The sequence below is a fragment of the Pseudorca crassidens genome, chromosome 17 (genome assembly GCF_039906515.1).
Source record: "Pseudorca crassidens isolate mPseCra1 chromosome 17, mPseCra1.hap1, whole genome shotgun sequence".
In the NCBI taxonomy this organism is placed as follows: domain Eukaryota; kingdom Metazoa; phylum Chordata; class Mammalia; order Artiodactyla; family Delphinidae; genus Pseudorca; species Pseudorca crassidens.
Window position 1 is genome coordinate 67,950,181 of NC_090312.1, and position 16,093 is coordinate 67,966,273.

General features: G+C 37.6%; 1 protein-coding gene across 14 annotated transcripts in view; it reads left to right on the top strand.

Annotated features, from left to right (window-relative positions):
• STAU2 (staufen double-stranded RNA binding protein 2) overlaps positions 1–16,093 on the top strand; it is a 305,414-nt gene that overhangs the window by 132,349 nt on the left and 156,972 nt on the right. For all 14 annotated transcript variants that reach the window (XM_067712055.1, XM_067712049.1, XM_067712054.1 and 11 more), the window contains one exon: positions 11,842–11,902. In XM_067712055.1, coding sequence (XP_067568156.1) covers positions 11,842–11,902 — 61 coding nt within the window. The remainder of the gene's footprint in view (positions 1–11,841; positions 11,903–16,093) is intronic.

A 16,093-nucleotide genomic window follows, 5' to 3' on the forward strand; every position in this document is an offset into this window, starting at 1 on the left:
AAAAGAATTTAAATAGCACAAAAGAGTAAACAGTGAAAAAAAAAATGTTAGTCTCACTTCACCCTGAGACCCTCAGTCTCTTGGTCTCTCTTCCTAAAAAGTTATCTCCCACTGTGAGTTAATATTTGTACATTGTGTAGAATGGTGTCTGAAATATAATGAATCTTATGTAAGGATTTGATAAATAAAGATGAAATAAATATCCTTACAGAGATACTCTATGTGTATGCACTAACATACCCCCTTTAAAAATATTCAGATTTATCGAGTTGTGGTTCAGTAAATTTCGACGTGTGTGTGTGTGTGTGTGTGTGTGTGTGTGTGTGTGTGTACATGCACTGACCACCATCACAATTAAGATTTATAACATTTCTGTTACCCCAAACAATTCCTTAATGCCCATTTATAGTAAGTGTCTTCCCCTTTCCTTAGCCCCTGCCAAGCACTGGACTGATTTCTGTCTCTATAATTTTGCCTTTTCCAAAATGTTGTATAAATTGAATCGTACATTATGTAGCCTTTAGTGTCTGGCTTCTTTTTTTTTTTTTAATAAATTTATTTAGTTTATTTATTTATTTTTGGCTGCATTGGGTCTTCATTGCTGTGTGCAGGCTTTCTCTGGTTGTGGCGAGCCCCTTGCTACTCTTTGTTTTGGTGCACGCACTTCTCATTGTGGTGTCTTCTCTTGTTGCGGAGCACGGGCTCTAGGCGTGAGGGCTTCAGTAGTTGTGGTGCGCGGGCTCAGTAGTTGTGGCTCGTGGGCTCTAGAGCGCAGGCTCAGTAGTTGTGGCCCACAGGCTTAGTTGCTCTGTGGCATGTGGGATCTTCCTGGACCAAGGATCGAACCCGTGTCCCCTGCAATGGCAGGCAATTCTTAACCACTGCGCCACCAGGGAAGTCCTGTGTCTGGCTTCTTATTGCTGAGATTCCTGCACGTTGTTGCATTTATCATTCATTTGTTCTATTTTATTGTTTGTCACTATTTTATTCTTCACCAACATTTAGGTTGTTTGTAGTTTGAGGCTATTATAAATAAAGTGGTTACAAACATTCATGTAAAAATCTTTATCGTACATATTCTCTAGTATATCCTATAGGTACACAGTTAAATAATAAGTACCGTGTCACTTTACAAGAAACTGAAGATGTTTTCCAGAGAGGCTGTACCATTTTACATTTCCACAAGCAATGTTTGAGATTTCCAATTACTCCACATCTTTTCCCGCTCTTGTTATTGTCATTTAGCTTTGATCATGCTAGTAGGTGTATAACATTATCTCTTTGGATTTTAATTGCATTTTCCCTAATTAATAATGCTGAGTAGATTATCATGTGTTTATTTACCATTCATATCTCTTCCATGAAGTATTTGTTCGAAATTTTTGTCTTTTAAAAAACTTGATGTTTTGCTTCCCTATTATTGGGTTGTAAAAGTTCTTTATATATTTTGTGTGCCAGTCCTCTATCAGATGGACTCCCCTCTCCTCCCTTCCTGCCTTCTCTCCTTTTTTTATGTACGTTCAGGCACCACATTTGTTTAAAAGATGAGTGCTTTCTCCATTGAATTCCTTAGCACCTGTGTTGAAAATCAATTGACCACATATGTATGGGTCTGTTTCTAGAGTCTCTATTCTGTTCCATTAATCTGTATGTCTGTTCTTTAGCTATTACAACTGTATATAGAGTGTAGCTTTTTTGCTACGGTTTCAAATCAGATAACGAACTCCATCTTTGTTCTGCTTTTTAAAAATCTTTTTGGCAAATCTAGAGTCTTTGCATTTTCATAATAAACTGTAGAGTCAATTTCTACCAAAAAATATCCAGTTGGGAGTTTTCTTTGGGGTTGTGTTGACTATATAGATCAGTTTTGCATAAATTGATATCTTAAGAATATTGAGTCTTCCAGTGCATGAACAAGATCTAGCTCCCTGTTTATTTAGGTTTTTGGAAATAGATCCCAGCAGTGTTTTGTACTTTTTCATAGAAATATCTTGTACATTTTTAATGTTTATCCCTAAGCGTTTCATGTTTGTGGATGCTATTGTTAATGGTATTGGTTTTTAATTTCCAATTCTTCTTTTCTAGCATATAGAAATACAGTTGTCTTTTATATATTGACCTTGTATCCTGTGACCTTGCTAAACTGACTTACCAGTTAGATTAGCTTACTTTGTAGATTTTTTTGTGATTTTTCTGCATCGATGATGTGTCGTCTGTGAATAAAGACAGTTTTTTTCCCTTTCTAATCTGTATGCTTTTTATTTATTTGTCTTGCTTTATTGCCCTGAGTAGAACATCCAGAACAGTGTTGAATAGAAGCGATTGATTGTTGAATAGGAAAGCAGATATCTTTACCTTGTTTCTGATCCTATGAGGAAATCATTGTCTTTCACCATTATATACTGTGATGCTTGTAGGCTTTTTTTTTTTTTTGCGGTACACGGGCTTCTCACTGTTGTGGCCTCTTCCGTTGCGGAGCACAGGCTCCAGACGCGCAGGCTCAGTGGCCATGGCTCACGGGCCTAGCCGCTCCGCGGCATGTGAGATCTTCCCAGACTGGGGCACGAACCCGTGTCCCCTGCATCGGCAGGTGGACTCTCAACCACTGCGCCACCAGGGAAGCCCCTGTAGGCTTTTTATATATGCTCTATATCAGGCTGATAGTTCCTGGTATTCTTGCATTGTTGGGAAGTTTTTTTCCCCCTTAATTATCAGTGAATGTTGAACTTTGCCAAATGCTTTCTGTGCATCTGTTGGGATATGCATATGACTTTTCTGTTTAGTTTGTGGATATGGTGAATTTTTTTATTGATGGATTTTAAAAAATTTATGTGATACAGTTTTCCCCCACTATCTGAAAGTATAGCATTCCTGTGAAACATTTTGTAAGCCAGAATGGCCTAAAATGAAGAAGTGTTTACCTTAGGACACATCTTGGTAACGGATGCACAACATAAATCCAGATAAAGCACAGATCTTCAGACGCAGTTCAAAGCTATGGCGGCTGGATGCTGAGATGCTGAATGTAGTTGCCACTCTTGGTGTGCACTGCCGCAGTGATGGTTACCTGCAAAATAAACGCTGAATGGTATTTTTGGTTTTTCATAGAAGTGAAAACCCTCTTTGGATTTCTTTTGGTCAGCAATAACAGGTACTAGTGCAGGTCTTTCATAAAAGCAAATGGCATAAAGTAAACTTTGAAAAGGTGGGGGATAGCTATATATACATACATAACAAAGATTACCGTTTTAACCATTTTTAGGTGTACATTTCAGTGGCATTAAGTACAGTTACAGTGTTGTGCAACTATCACCACTGTCCACTGCCAGAAAGTTTTCATCATCCCAAGTAGAAATACTGGTTTTAATATCACTGTCAGGGTAGTGCTGGCCTCCTATAGTGAGTTTGGAAGTATTTCCTCCTCTTTCATAGTCTCAAAGAGTTTGGTATTCTTTCTTCCTTAATTGTTGGGTAGAATTTACCAGTGGAGCCATCTGGGTTTAGAATTTTTTCTGTAGGAAGGTTTTAAGTATAAATTGAGTTTAAAAAATAGATATAAGACTACTCAGATTATCTACTTCTGCTTGAGTGAGCTTTGGCAGTTCAAATCTTTCAAGGAATTTGTCCATTTCGTCTAAGTTGAGTTTAATGATATAAAATTGTTCATAACACTGCCTTATCATTCTTTTAATGGCTACAGCATCTGTAGTGACATTTTCTGTCTCATTTCTGATACTGATAATTTGTTCTCTTTTTTTCTCCTGATCAATCTGGCTAGGGGTTTATCAATTATTTTTATCCTTTTCAAACAACCAGGTTATGGTTTCATTTGTTTTTCTCTATTTTTTTATTTTCAATTTTATTGATTTCTGCTCTTCATTTTATCCTTCCTTCACTTGCTTTGGATTTAATTTTCCGTTCTTTTTTAGTTTTGTAAGCTAGAAGCTTAGATTGTGGATCTGAGAACTTTCTTCTTTTCTAATATAAGAATTTAATGATATGTATTTCTCTTTAAGCACTGGTTTAGCTCTGTCCCACAGATTTTGACTAGTTGAGTTTTTATTTTTATTCATTTCAAAATTTGTTCTAATTTCCCTTTGATTTCTTCTTTCAAGTCCTGTGTCTCTTCTGATTTTCTGTTTACTTCTTCTATCAAGTGTTAATGTCTCCAGCTAGAAATTTGGATTTATGTACTTTCAGCTTTATCAGTTTTGTTTTATGTACTTTGAAGCTATGTTGTTACATACATATACCTTTAGGATTGTTATGCTTTTATGATGACTTGGCCACTTTATTATTATGTGATTTTTTTCTCTCCCTGGTAATATTCCTTGTTCTGAGTTCTTCTTTGTCTGATGTTAATATAGTCACTCCAGTTTTATTTTGATTAGTGTTTGTGTGGGATATTTCCCCCCCATCATTTTACTTTTAGCCTATCTGCGTCTTTATGTTTAAATTGGTTTCTTTTAGAAAGGATATAATAGGGTCTTGCTTTTTATTTATTTATTTATTTTTATTTTTATTTTTTTTCTTTTTGCGGTACGCGGGCCTCTCACTGCCATGGCCTCTCCCGTTGCGGAGCACAGGCTCCGGACGCGCAGGCTCAGCGGCCATGGCTCACGGGCCCAGCTGCTCCGCAGCATGTGGGATCTTCCCGGACCGGTGCACGAACCCGTATCCCCTGCATCGGCAGGCGGACTCTCAACCACTGCGCCACCAGGGAAGTCCCAAGGGTCTTGCTTTTTAAAATATAATTTGACAATCTCTGCCTTTTAGTTGGGGGTGATCAGACCATTTGTACTTATTATAGCTGTTGATGTGGTTGGATTTAAATCTACCATCTTATTAGTTGTTTCTGTTTTTTCCATTTACTCTTTGTTCACTTTTTTCTCTTTCACCTTCGATGTGGTCATACATTTTACTTCTCTCTATATAGTATAAAACCCACAGTTGTTACTAATTTTGCTTTATATAGTCAATCTTTTTATGTGGTTAAAATCAGGAAAAGTATCTTACATTTAGTTTCATTTTTTACCATTTTCAGAATTCTTCATTCATTTGTGTAGATCTAAATTTCTTTATGGTATTATACTCTTGCTTGTAGAACTTCCTTTAATACTACTTGTATTAGCAGGTCTGCTGGCAGTGATTTCTGTCAGTTTTTGTTTGATGAGAAATTTGTTATTTCGTCTTCATTTTAAAAGTTATTTTTGTCTGGGTATGGCATTCTGGGTTTTTGTGTTTCTTTCAGCACTTTAAAAGATCTTGTTCCACTGTCTTCTGACTTGCATAGTTTTTTATGTGACGTCTGTTGTAATTCTTATCTGCCTTTTTTTCCCCCTCTTGGTGTGCTTTTTTTCCGCTCTAAAGGCCTTCAAAATTTTCCTTTTTCATTAGTTCTCAGCAGTTTAACTCTGATGTGTCTAAATTTGATTCTTTCCTTTCTTCCTCCTTCTCTTCTTCCCTCTTCTCCCTCCTTCCTCTTTCGTCTCTCCCTTTTGCCTCCTTTTCTTCCTCTTCCTCCTTCCTTTCTCCTTTTTGTATTTTTCCTGCTTAGTGGTCTCTGAACACATTGGATCTGGGATTTGTTGTCATTCAGTTATTTTGTCAAATACTCAGGTATCATCTTTTAAAATATTTCTTCTTCCTTGTCTTCTCTCTCCTTGGGAGTTTCCAGTTACACATTTGTTAGCCCATTGGTGTTGTCTTAATAGATCCAGAATCTTCTGTTCCTTTTTATTTTTCACTCCTTGTTTTTTTTCCTGTTTCTCAGTTTGAGGAATTTCTATTGATTTATCTACAATATTACTGATTATTCTCCAGCTATGTTCATCTATTAATAATGACATCAATATTAATTTTCTTCTGTGATATTTATCTCCCTAGGATTTCCATCTGCTTTTGTTCTACTATAATTTCTGTTTTTCTCCTGAAATTCTCCAAATGTTCATGCATGTTGTTTGCCTTTTACATTAGATCTTTTAAGCTATTAATCATAGGTATTGTAAAATTTATTTCCTAGAGTTCTAGCATCTGGGTCATCTCTGGGTCCTGTTTTGTTGACTTCTCCCTCTTTTGACAAAGGGTTATTTCTTTTTGCAGTTTTGGATGTCTCATAATGTTTGAATGAATGTTGGACATTGTGTATTGAGAAACATTAGAGGCTGAGTTAAATAGCATTTATGTTGAGAAATAGGCAAATCTCTTCTTCTGTCAGACTGTTACTATGGAAGGTGGCATCAATCTAGTCAGTAGTTGGGCTTGTTTTGGGTTTTGTTGTTGCCACAGTCTGTTAACTTCAAGTTCGTTTGGCAGTGGTTTGCTGTTATCTGTGTTTTGTTTGGGGTAAGGTTTGGGGAGGGTTTTTCCTCAATGTTTCTGCTCCATCCTCAGGTTGCAGCAGTCCTTTCTTTGCTCTGTGATGAGGTGAGGGGTATCTCTATGCTTTGTAGTCAACTGCTTCTACTAATTATTTGATAATAGGATTGTGTTGGGTAAGGGAGCATAATTCTTTTTTTTTTTAACATCTTTATTGGAGTATAAGTGCTTTACAATGGTGTGTTGGTTTCTGCTTTATAACAAAGTGAATCAGCGCTACATGTACATATATCCCCATATCTCTTCCCTCTTGCATCTCCCTCCCTCCCACCGTCCCTTATCCCACCCCTCTAGGTGGTCACAAAGCACCGAGCTGATCTCCCTGTGCTACGTGGCTGCTTCCCAATATCTATCAGTTTTACATTTGGTAGTGTATATATGTCCATGCCACTCTCACTTTGTCCCAGCTTACCCTTCCCCCTCCCCGTGTCGTCAAGTCCATTCTCTAGTAGGTCTGCATCTTTATTCCTGTCCTGCCCCTAGGTTCTTCGTGACCTTTTTTTTCTTTCAGATTCCATATATATGTGTTAGCATACAGTATATTTCTGACTTACTTCACTCTGTATGACAGACTCTAGGTCCATCCACCTCACTACAAATAACTCAATTTCGTTTCTTTTTATGACTGAGTAATATTCCATTGTATATATGTGCCACATCTTCTTTATCCATTCATCTGTCGACGGACACTTAGGTTGCTTCCAAACCCTCAGAGTGGGAGAGAATATTTGCCAATGAAGCAACTGACAAAGGATTAATCTCCAAAATTTACAAGCAGCTCATGCAGCTCAATATCAAAAAAACAAACAACCCAATCCAAAAATGGGCAGAAGACCTAATTAGACATTTCTCCAAGGAAGATATACAGATTGCCAACAAACACATGAAAAAATGCTCAACATCGTTAATCATTAGAGAAATGCAAATCAAAACTACAATGAGATAGCACCTCACACCGGTCAGAATGGCCATCATCAAAAAATCTACAAACAAAAAATGCTGGAGGGGGTGTGGAGAAAAGGGAACCCTCTTGCACTGCTGGTGGGAATGTGAATTGATACAGCCACTATGGAGAACAGTATGGAGGTTCCTTAAAAAACTAAAAATAGAACTACCTTCTGACCCAGCAGTCCCACTAGTGGGCATATACCCTGAGAAAACCATAATTCAAAAAGAGTCATGTACCACAATGTTCATTGCAGCTCTATTTACAATAGCCAGGGAGCATAGTTCTTGATTTTCTTGTCCAACCTCATTCTCAGACAGACTCTATGGGCCTGGGGCTCAGAGGTGGGTTTTTCCTACTACTTCTACCTCCTTCCCCATGGTAGCCAAACTTTACTTTGGATCTGTAGGTTGTGTTGGGTGCAGTAGAGTTTTCCAGCCCCTTTCCCAGCATTTTCAGACATCTGCTTTATATTGGCGCAGGGTCTTTCTCTCAAGAGGGTTTTCTACCCTCCCTTTTTTTTTTTCTGGGAGTAGATAGCTTTTGCTTCTACTCTTTACCCGGAAGCAATGAGTCTTTGCCTGAGCTTTCGGGTTAATAAAATTTCCTACCTCTACCCCAGAGGCAGATAGGATTTGTTTCTCTCCTTTCTTAGTGGCTTGAGCTTTTGTCTTTGTATGAGAGAAGACTAGAGGAGTGTGCAGAGTTCTTCGCTTTTCTCTCTGTGACAGACATTCACCTGCTTCCTACCTGTACCACCAAGTGAGGCTCGCTCCGGTTTCCTGATGTACCTCCAGTTGTCCTGAGTTCCCAGAGGAAGCCCGTGGAAAAGCACTTCTCTCTGGAGTTCCTAGTTTTTCTAAACTGTTGTGCTAACCCACATGCAGTCTTTCAGAATTTACTAGCGTTTCATCTGCCGCCTTCTTACCAGCATTTTTGGTATTCATCTCTTCCTTCCTTGCTCTGCCAATGTTGAAATATTTTGTGAGCCCAGCCTCTCCTCAGAGGGGTTTGTCACTCTCTAGAATTCATGTCATTTGTTTGCTTTACAATCTCAGATCTCTGATGGGTTCAAGGAAAGTTAGGACTTTTTACATTGTCTGGCTCTTTCTCATTGTTACATTTCTACATTCTAAGGAAGAGTGGAACACTCTCTCTACCTTTAAAAAAATATACTGATCTTGTAACTTGATTTTTTTTTTCACTTACATGTCGTGGTTTCACGTATAACTTGGAATTTGTTCTACATCAAGACATAACTGGCATGTGCTTTATTCTTTTTAATATTTGTTTATTATATATTGGTCAGAGTAATATACGTAGTACTCATATATGTATAAGAAGTCGAGATTTATTCAAGATTAATGGTATAAAGACTCAAGTTTTATAATAAAAAACCATGCTATCCTGCACTGCAACTGACCATTTCTGTTTCCCTTTTTCCAAAGGCAACCACTCACTACCGTTTTAGTTGTTACTGTTATTTTCTACCGTCAGTAGCTTATACTGAGATTTCTTGGTGTTTTTTTTGTTTGTTTGTTTTTCTTCTTAGGTTATTATCTGAGTTCCTGCTATGGAAAATGAAGATTTAGTTCTCTTATTCATACTCCACATGTATACTTTTCTATGTCTGTCTAATTTAACCCCAAACTCTCTGCCAAGTAAACACGTCATGTACTTTTTTAGTTTCTTGGTTTTTCTTTCTTGGAGCTCTTTATCCTCCTCTTCTACTTTGGACTGTTTGTTTGATGGATCTGCTAAAGACCCACTATTTTGGTTCTTTTCTTCACCATTTCACTGAAAATTGCTTTTGCCTCTCTCCCTTGTTGAGTTGCCTGTTTTCTGGACAGTTTCCCTTTTTCTTCAGTTATTTCCTTGTGTTGATGGAGTACATGCTCTAGTAGCTTCCTGATAGAGGATACATGGGGAGTAAATTTTTTTGAGATCTTATAGGTCTGATACATCTTTATGTTTCCCACACAGTTGATAGTTTTTCTGAGACATAATTCTAAATTAGAAATACTTTTTTCACAGAGTTTTGAAGGCATTGCACCAATGTTTTCTACCTCTCAGCATTCCTGTTGAAACTCTAAAGCCTTCTGATTCTTCAGCCTGTTACGAAACCTTTATGTTTCGTCTCCCTCTTGATGCTTTTCTAACTTCTTTTCTCAGGAGTTTGGAAAATTCATGGGTGATTGACTTGATTTGTATATTCTTTTATAAATTGTGTTAGGTGTTTGGGTTTCAGTCCAGAAATTCATATACTTTAAAAGTGGGAGACTTCTTATATTTTTTCTTTGATAATTTCTTTCCTTCCAGTTTTGCTAATGTTTCTTTCTAGGTTACCTGTTAGTCTAATGGATGATCTTCTGATTCTTTCTTTATTTTCTCTCTCTCTCTCTTTTTCTTTATGTTCTGTTTTCTAGGAGATTTCTTCACTTTTGTCTTCCAGTCGTTCTTTGAATTATTTTGCTTCAGCTATCGTATTTTTTATTTCCCAGAGCTCTTTCTCATTCTCGGAATATTCCTCTTTATAACCTCCTGTTCTTGTTTAATGCGTGTAATATTTCTCTCTTTCTTTCTCTCTGAGAACGTTTTTTTTAATCTTTTTTTTTTTTTTTTTGAAGTTTTCCTCTGTTCCCTGTGTTGTCCTCACCATCCTTGTGGGTCGTAGGCCGGGGGTTGTCTTCTGAGGCCCAGTGAGGAAGGCAGCTGGGGAACCTTATCTTCCAGAATGTAAGGATGTAGCGTTGGACTCCATCTCCTTATTTGCAGTGTGGCGTATAGATCCATCCCATCTCAGCTGTACCTGGTGTGCAGAGCCTCTCTGTTTTAGGCCTTTCTGAAGAGGAAACCTTTTAGGAAATCTGTCTCCTTGGGGTCCGAGAGGTGACCTGGAAGTCTCATAGCATTTTGAAAGAGCTCCAAACAATCTTTCTGTTTTCAGGCTCTTCCAGGATTCATCTTTAGAAGTACCAGGTGTGCTTCTGATTCCCGAGGCTTTCTGGGCTCCTGGAGCACAAACTGATTTACTCTTTGTGAGCTCTTTGCTGGCTTCTTGCTCTGCAGGTGAGGTTTCAGCCAGCTCACATCTGCTAAGTTAGTTGCAGCTAATCTGCTTTCCAGGTTACCAACTTTGACTTACCTCTTCTGCTGTTGCTTCCTTTCATATTCTGGGGAGGGTAGGGGCAGAGGGCAAGAGAGAGAGTTTATGGCTTATTGGATTATCAATTTAGAGTTGTTTGGGGAGAGAGAAGAGATTACTCTTTGTGGTCACTGTGTCATGTTTAAGCAGAAACCTTACAAAAGCAGTTTCATGAGAGTGTTGGGGTAGAAATCAGAGAGCAGCAGGCTTGGGAGTCAGTTGAAGGTGAAAAATTAGGCGTAGGGAATGAAATCTAATACTTAAGTAACTTTGGTTATTAGTAGAAGGAGAGAAAGGGAGAAATGAAGTGCTAAATGTATTATTACCAACTTCGACTGAGCACTCAGGTGCCTGAGGATCTGTATTCTTCTAACCAGCCAGCTCTTTCTTTCCCTGAAGTGACTTATTCCTTGCAGTGTACACTTTCCTCAGATTTATAACCCCCTCCGTCAGCGCTCCTCTCATTCTGTGGTCCTGTTTTGTGCTTCACAGAGAACTTGTGAGTGGGAGTCTCCTCAGGCCTTCCCGTCCACGTGTATCTGCATTTACACACGTTTTCTCCTCCGTCCTTTCACAGTTGTACACTATTTGCTGGAAACGTAGTTTGTGTTTATATATGGATTTAATTTATCCCTTTGATCTTTGACATCTGATAACATAAATACTGCTTATAATAGGAAATAGGCCTTTTCCCCTCCTGGAGTACTTAATAACACCAGCTCCACAAAAAGAGAATGTAACCAGTTAAAGTCACTTATAATGTGATTAAAATACTTACTACTTCAAAATATCTGAGCTCAGAATGTATTTTACACTAGACATTGACCAAATCATCTGGGAAAAGCCAGGATATTCCAGATTTCACTTAAAGTTAGGGTTTAGTTTTCAGGGTTTTTGCCCATGTCATTAGCAATATTCAGTGACCCTTGTCAGGACTTTTCAGTACAGACATAGTAATATTTCTATTGTTAATTTGACTTCAGAAGTGATAAAGAAGCCCTTTTAGTCACTTTAGCACTTGTGATGATTATTGTCTACTGTTTGAAAAAGAATTATCTACTTCTTCACCACCTTGGTAGAGCCCATGTTGTATAAATATAATACATATACTAAATATGGGGCTTTATTGATGACTTAAATTATAAATTTAAATAAACAGATAAAAGCAGGAGACATAAGAAACAGATTCGAATGTAGAAAAGGGATAGATGGTACCGTTCATGTTGGTTATTCTTGTGTCCATGGTTCTGGGGTCAGAGGTGGAGAGAACGAGCAGAATAACCTTCGCCCTTGCTTAATTGATTAGTCAACTTTTTTCTTTTTGAATTTGAGTCTCTTTCCCCGGACTTAAACAATTGGTTTAATTTTTCAGACAGGGGAAAACAAAGGATGGAGTGGTCCAAAGGCTGGGTTTCCTGAACCAACAAATAACAGTAAGTTTCTATTTTTATATTAACTACACTTGGTGTTCATCAGTGGTTCAGTGACTTGTCCCTCATTGGGTATTTACTGGGTCTGTTTGGACCTGAGATGAGACGTTAAGTGTTATGGGGGATGCACGGAAGTTGTGGTGTTTGCTTTCCTGGAACTGACAGAAGACACAGGTACTCATATCTTTAACATGGTTCAGTCATTGCAGACGGAGTACTATTTTATCCATAAAGCAGTGATGTTCTTTTTTTATAAGTTGTTTTTGTTGTGACATTATTACAATAGAAAAGAATCAAGAAAGAAAAACAATTATCTATCAGCCCATTATAACCCAACATCAACTCTTTTCACAGTTCTACTTTTTAGGTACACACACACACACACACACACACACACACACTTTTACATAATTATAATATAGATGAAAGTTTGTACTGGGTTTCATTAAACATTGTAATACCCACATTTTTCAGGTTGTGCTGAGTCATTAGAATTTTTGATATTTTATTAAAGTCACTGATTGAAATGTCAGAAATGTAAGAATAAAATTGCTTACAATTTTATTCCAAATATAGTATATCAGACATTTAAAAATCCACTTCAGGTTATTTCTTTTTTCAGAGGTACATGATCAAGCTGTTATGCATTGGAAGCGTAGATATTTTGCTTGATTTCCTCCCCACCTTTCCCAAAAAGCATCTGTCGTCACTGAAGTGACTATTTTACTGTTAATCAGTAAAACAGCACAGCCAGCCAGTGAAGACCTCATCGAAGTGAAGGCCTGAGTGAAGTCAGATCTCTCTCATTTCTAACCCTAGTTCTCTTCTTCATAACCTTCAGAAGCTGAATTAGCTTAAATATGTAAATCGTCATAATGAAGAGTATTCTTTCATGTTAGCAGCTCATCTCTTGATGTATAATGAAATTTGTAGCAAACTCTTATCAAAGCATGCTTATGAGAATTGAATTCTTGGATCACCAAAACTAGCCTCTTGGAAAGACTATTTCAGTGAGGTAATAGTATTCATGAGTTACTTTCTGGGAATAATTTAAATAATGTAATATGACTCTGGGCCTTTTGTCTCTGTATGTAAGGATGATGAATGTGATAGGCTTAGCACATTGCCCAAAGAAAAAATGGAATCAGTTCAGGATTCTCAGAGAGTTTGTTTTTAATTCCTTTGATGTTTGAATATATACGATTATAATTACTTGGTCAAGGAATGTAAGAAACATTCAGTTGATCTCAGTTTTATGTAAAGTACTTAGCACAGTATCTCTTTCTTAGTAAGCACATAATGAATGTTAATTTCCTTCCCTGCCTTCTCTCGTTTTTTTAATAAAAATTCTATAATTCTGTGTAAGCTCGCCAAAAATTCCATTCTTATACTTTTTATCTGTCAGAGTTTTTGCATGTACATGTGAACCAAAGAATATGTATGGTTTATATTTGAATAGTTGCTTTTGGCATTAGATATTTTTTCAAAGAACATAAACATATGTATTTGAATATGGAAGTCAGATAGTTGTTAACTTGATAGTTTTAACATGAAAGCACATTGTAGCTAGCCTGCAAACTCCCATCATTAAACAGTGATATTTTGACCCTCATCTTTATGTCTGTTGATTTTTTTCATAATTTGCTAAGGGATTTGGAACTCCTTTGCAAGTAGGGGAAGAAATATCACAGAGAGGCCAGTGAGTTTCAGTGATGAGAAATGTATAAGAATGCATAAAAGATTTGCTTTAAACGTAATGTTAGAAGTGATAAAGCGATTTGAAGCCCCCTCAAAATTTAAGCAAACTGTTAACACTCTAGGACTTCCTCTGGTCTACAGTAGAGTAGCTCAAACTGAGAATTTGAAAGAAGAATGATCACCCCTTCCCAGTGTGAGGAGGTGAGAAAGCTGATACAAGGTTCTTCTGTGAGTGGCCTGCAGGTTACCACAGACAATGAGGGCAGCCCAGCTCTGAAATTTAACTGTTTCTCTTCCCCAGAGCTAGTTCTCTCTAGTGGAGCCCCCAGGTCCTCTGGAGCCAGCTCGTAGCTACTTAAATACAATGTTAGGAAAAAGTTGGTTGCTATGATGACTCCATTACCTAAAAAATAATTTGAATTCATATATTATGATAATGTTTAGGTTAAATTCTCTTCTACTTAATCAATTCTTAAGTTTGAAATTCTGCCCTAGGTGGTTCCTGTCCTGTGGACAATACCTGTGTTAGTGTTTTGCAGGCAGGGGATAGAGCAGGGGTCTCAGTATGGCACATGTGGGAAGACAGGAATTTGAGAGACTGCCAGAGCTGCCTGCCTCACTGCCATATTGTCTGACCTTGAGCAACTCAGTTTACATCTTATTTTTCAATGTGCTCTGTTAAGAGTTACACATAATCAATTTATAGTATTGAGTATCTTTAATTTTCTAGCATTTATAAAATGATTAATCATTCTTGAATAACATATGAAAAGGTAACATTACTTTGTAGAAAACAGAATGTCATCATAAAGTGACTCTTCATTTTTTTTTTTGATTAAACTTTACGTTACTTCACAAGTTGTAGTTAAAAAGAACAAATTTTTAGCCAACAATTATTTGGATAAATATTATGAAATTAACTTGGAACCACAGTGTACAAAAATTAAAAGAAGAGGACTTCCCTGGTGGCACAGTGGATAAGAATCCGCCTGCCAGTGCAGGGGACATGGGTTCGATCCCTGGTCTGGGAAGATCCCACATGCCACGGAGCAACTAAGCCCGTGTGCCACAACTACTGAGCCTGCGCTCTAGAGCCCACGAGCTACAACTGCTGAGACCGCATGCCACAACTGCTGAGTCCATGTGCTGCAACTACTGAAGCCCACGTGCCTAGAGCCCGTGCTCTGCAACAAGAGAAGACACCGCGATGCGTAGCCCATGCACTGCAACGAAGAGTAGCCCCCGCTCACCACAACTAGAGAAAGCCCGCATGCAGCAATGAAGACCCAACGCAGCCGAAAATAAAAAAAATTTAAATCTTCAAAAAAAAATTAAAAGAAGAGAATACAGAATTGGAAAGGGGGAAGAAGGCAATTTTAACCTGGCACAGCTAGCACCTAACTGTAAGTAGACAAAAAATGTTAATGTACATGTGCATTTAATTTTTGAAGTGGAAGATATTTTTTTAAAACATTACAGTCATAAGAACCTGCTAACAGTTACAACAAAAAAAATAGTTTAAATGGTTTTGCAAGTGATTGTGATTTCAGAGCCTGGCTCCTGGCTTGATGGCCTGCAGATTTAAAACATGGACCTAATTTTTGCATGCTTCACAAGCCTTTCTTCATTGCACTGAATTGCAGAATGTAGACTATTCTCAGTGTATTTTCACCCTGTGAATCACTGTCATAGTCGTGTTGAAGTGCAAGAACACATAACTCTGTAATGTGAGGTTTGTGTTAAATTTAGCGTGGGGCAATTTTATACTTGGCACACACATAAGAAGCTAGATTTTTACAGATGAATGACTAACAAGTTTTTTAAAAGATCATGCATTTTAAAGACTTACTGACGGCTCATGGAAAACTTTGTAAAATTTTTAGATACAGTTCAGTTGATAAAATCTTTTTTTTTTTTGTATTCACATTCCATGTTTCTTATTAACACAGGGTTTTACTTAAAAGCAGGTTCATTGTTTCTTAAAGGTAAACTCTAGCTTAATTCGAAATTGGACTAAGCTCAAAAGCATTCACTGGTATGTGCCGAATCCACCCACTAAAAGATTGTTCGGAGGCATTTTTCACATAAATATTTTTCCGTTAACCTTTTAAAAAGTTTTATTTAGCCCCTGTGAAATACGCTGGCTCTTCTAAGGTTCATTAGAGATGACCCAAGACAAATACTTTTGGGATGGGAAGGAATTCTTAATAACCTTTTCAGTATTGAAGTTGACTTATCAAAATTTTTGTCACTTTTATGTTATATCCGTGTATTATTAAACTCTGTACATCCTGAAACCAGGAGGATAAACCATCCTGGTGACATGACATTAGAGAGATTGCATGCTTGTATCCCCTATGCTGTGTGCTGTATTTAGAACCTCTACATTTTGGAGGGGGGCGGGTGGGTGAAGTCTGTACTTTTAAGAGAATAGATGAATAGATTCTTTAAGTGTTTTGGGAGAATTCCCTGAACAGTTCCCTTTTGGGGCTCCCA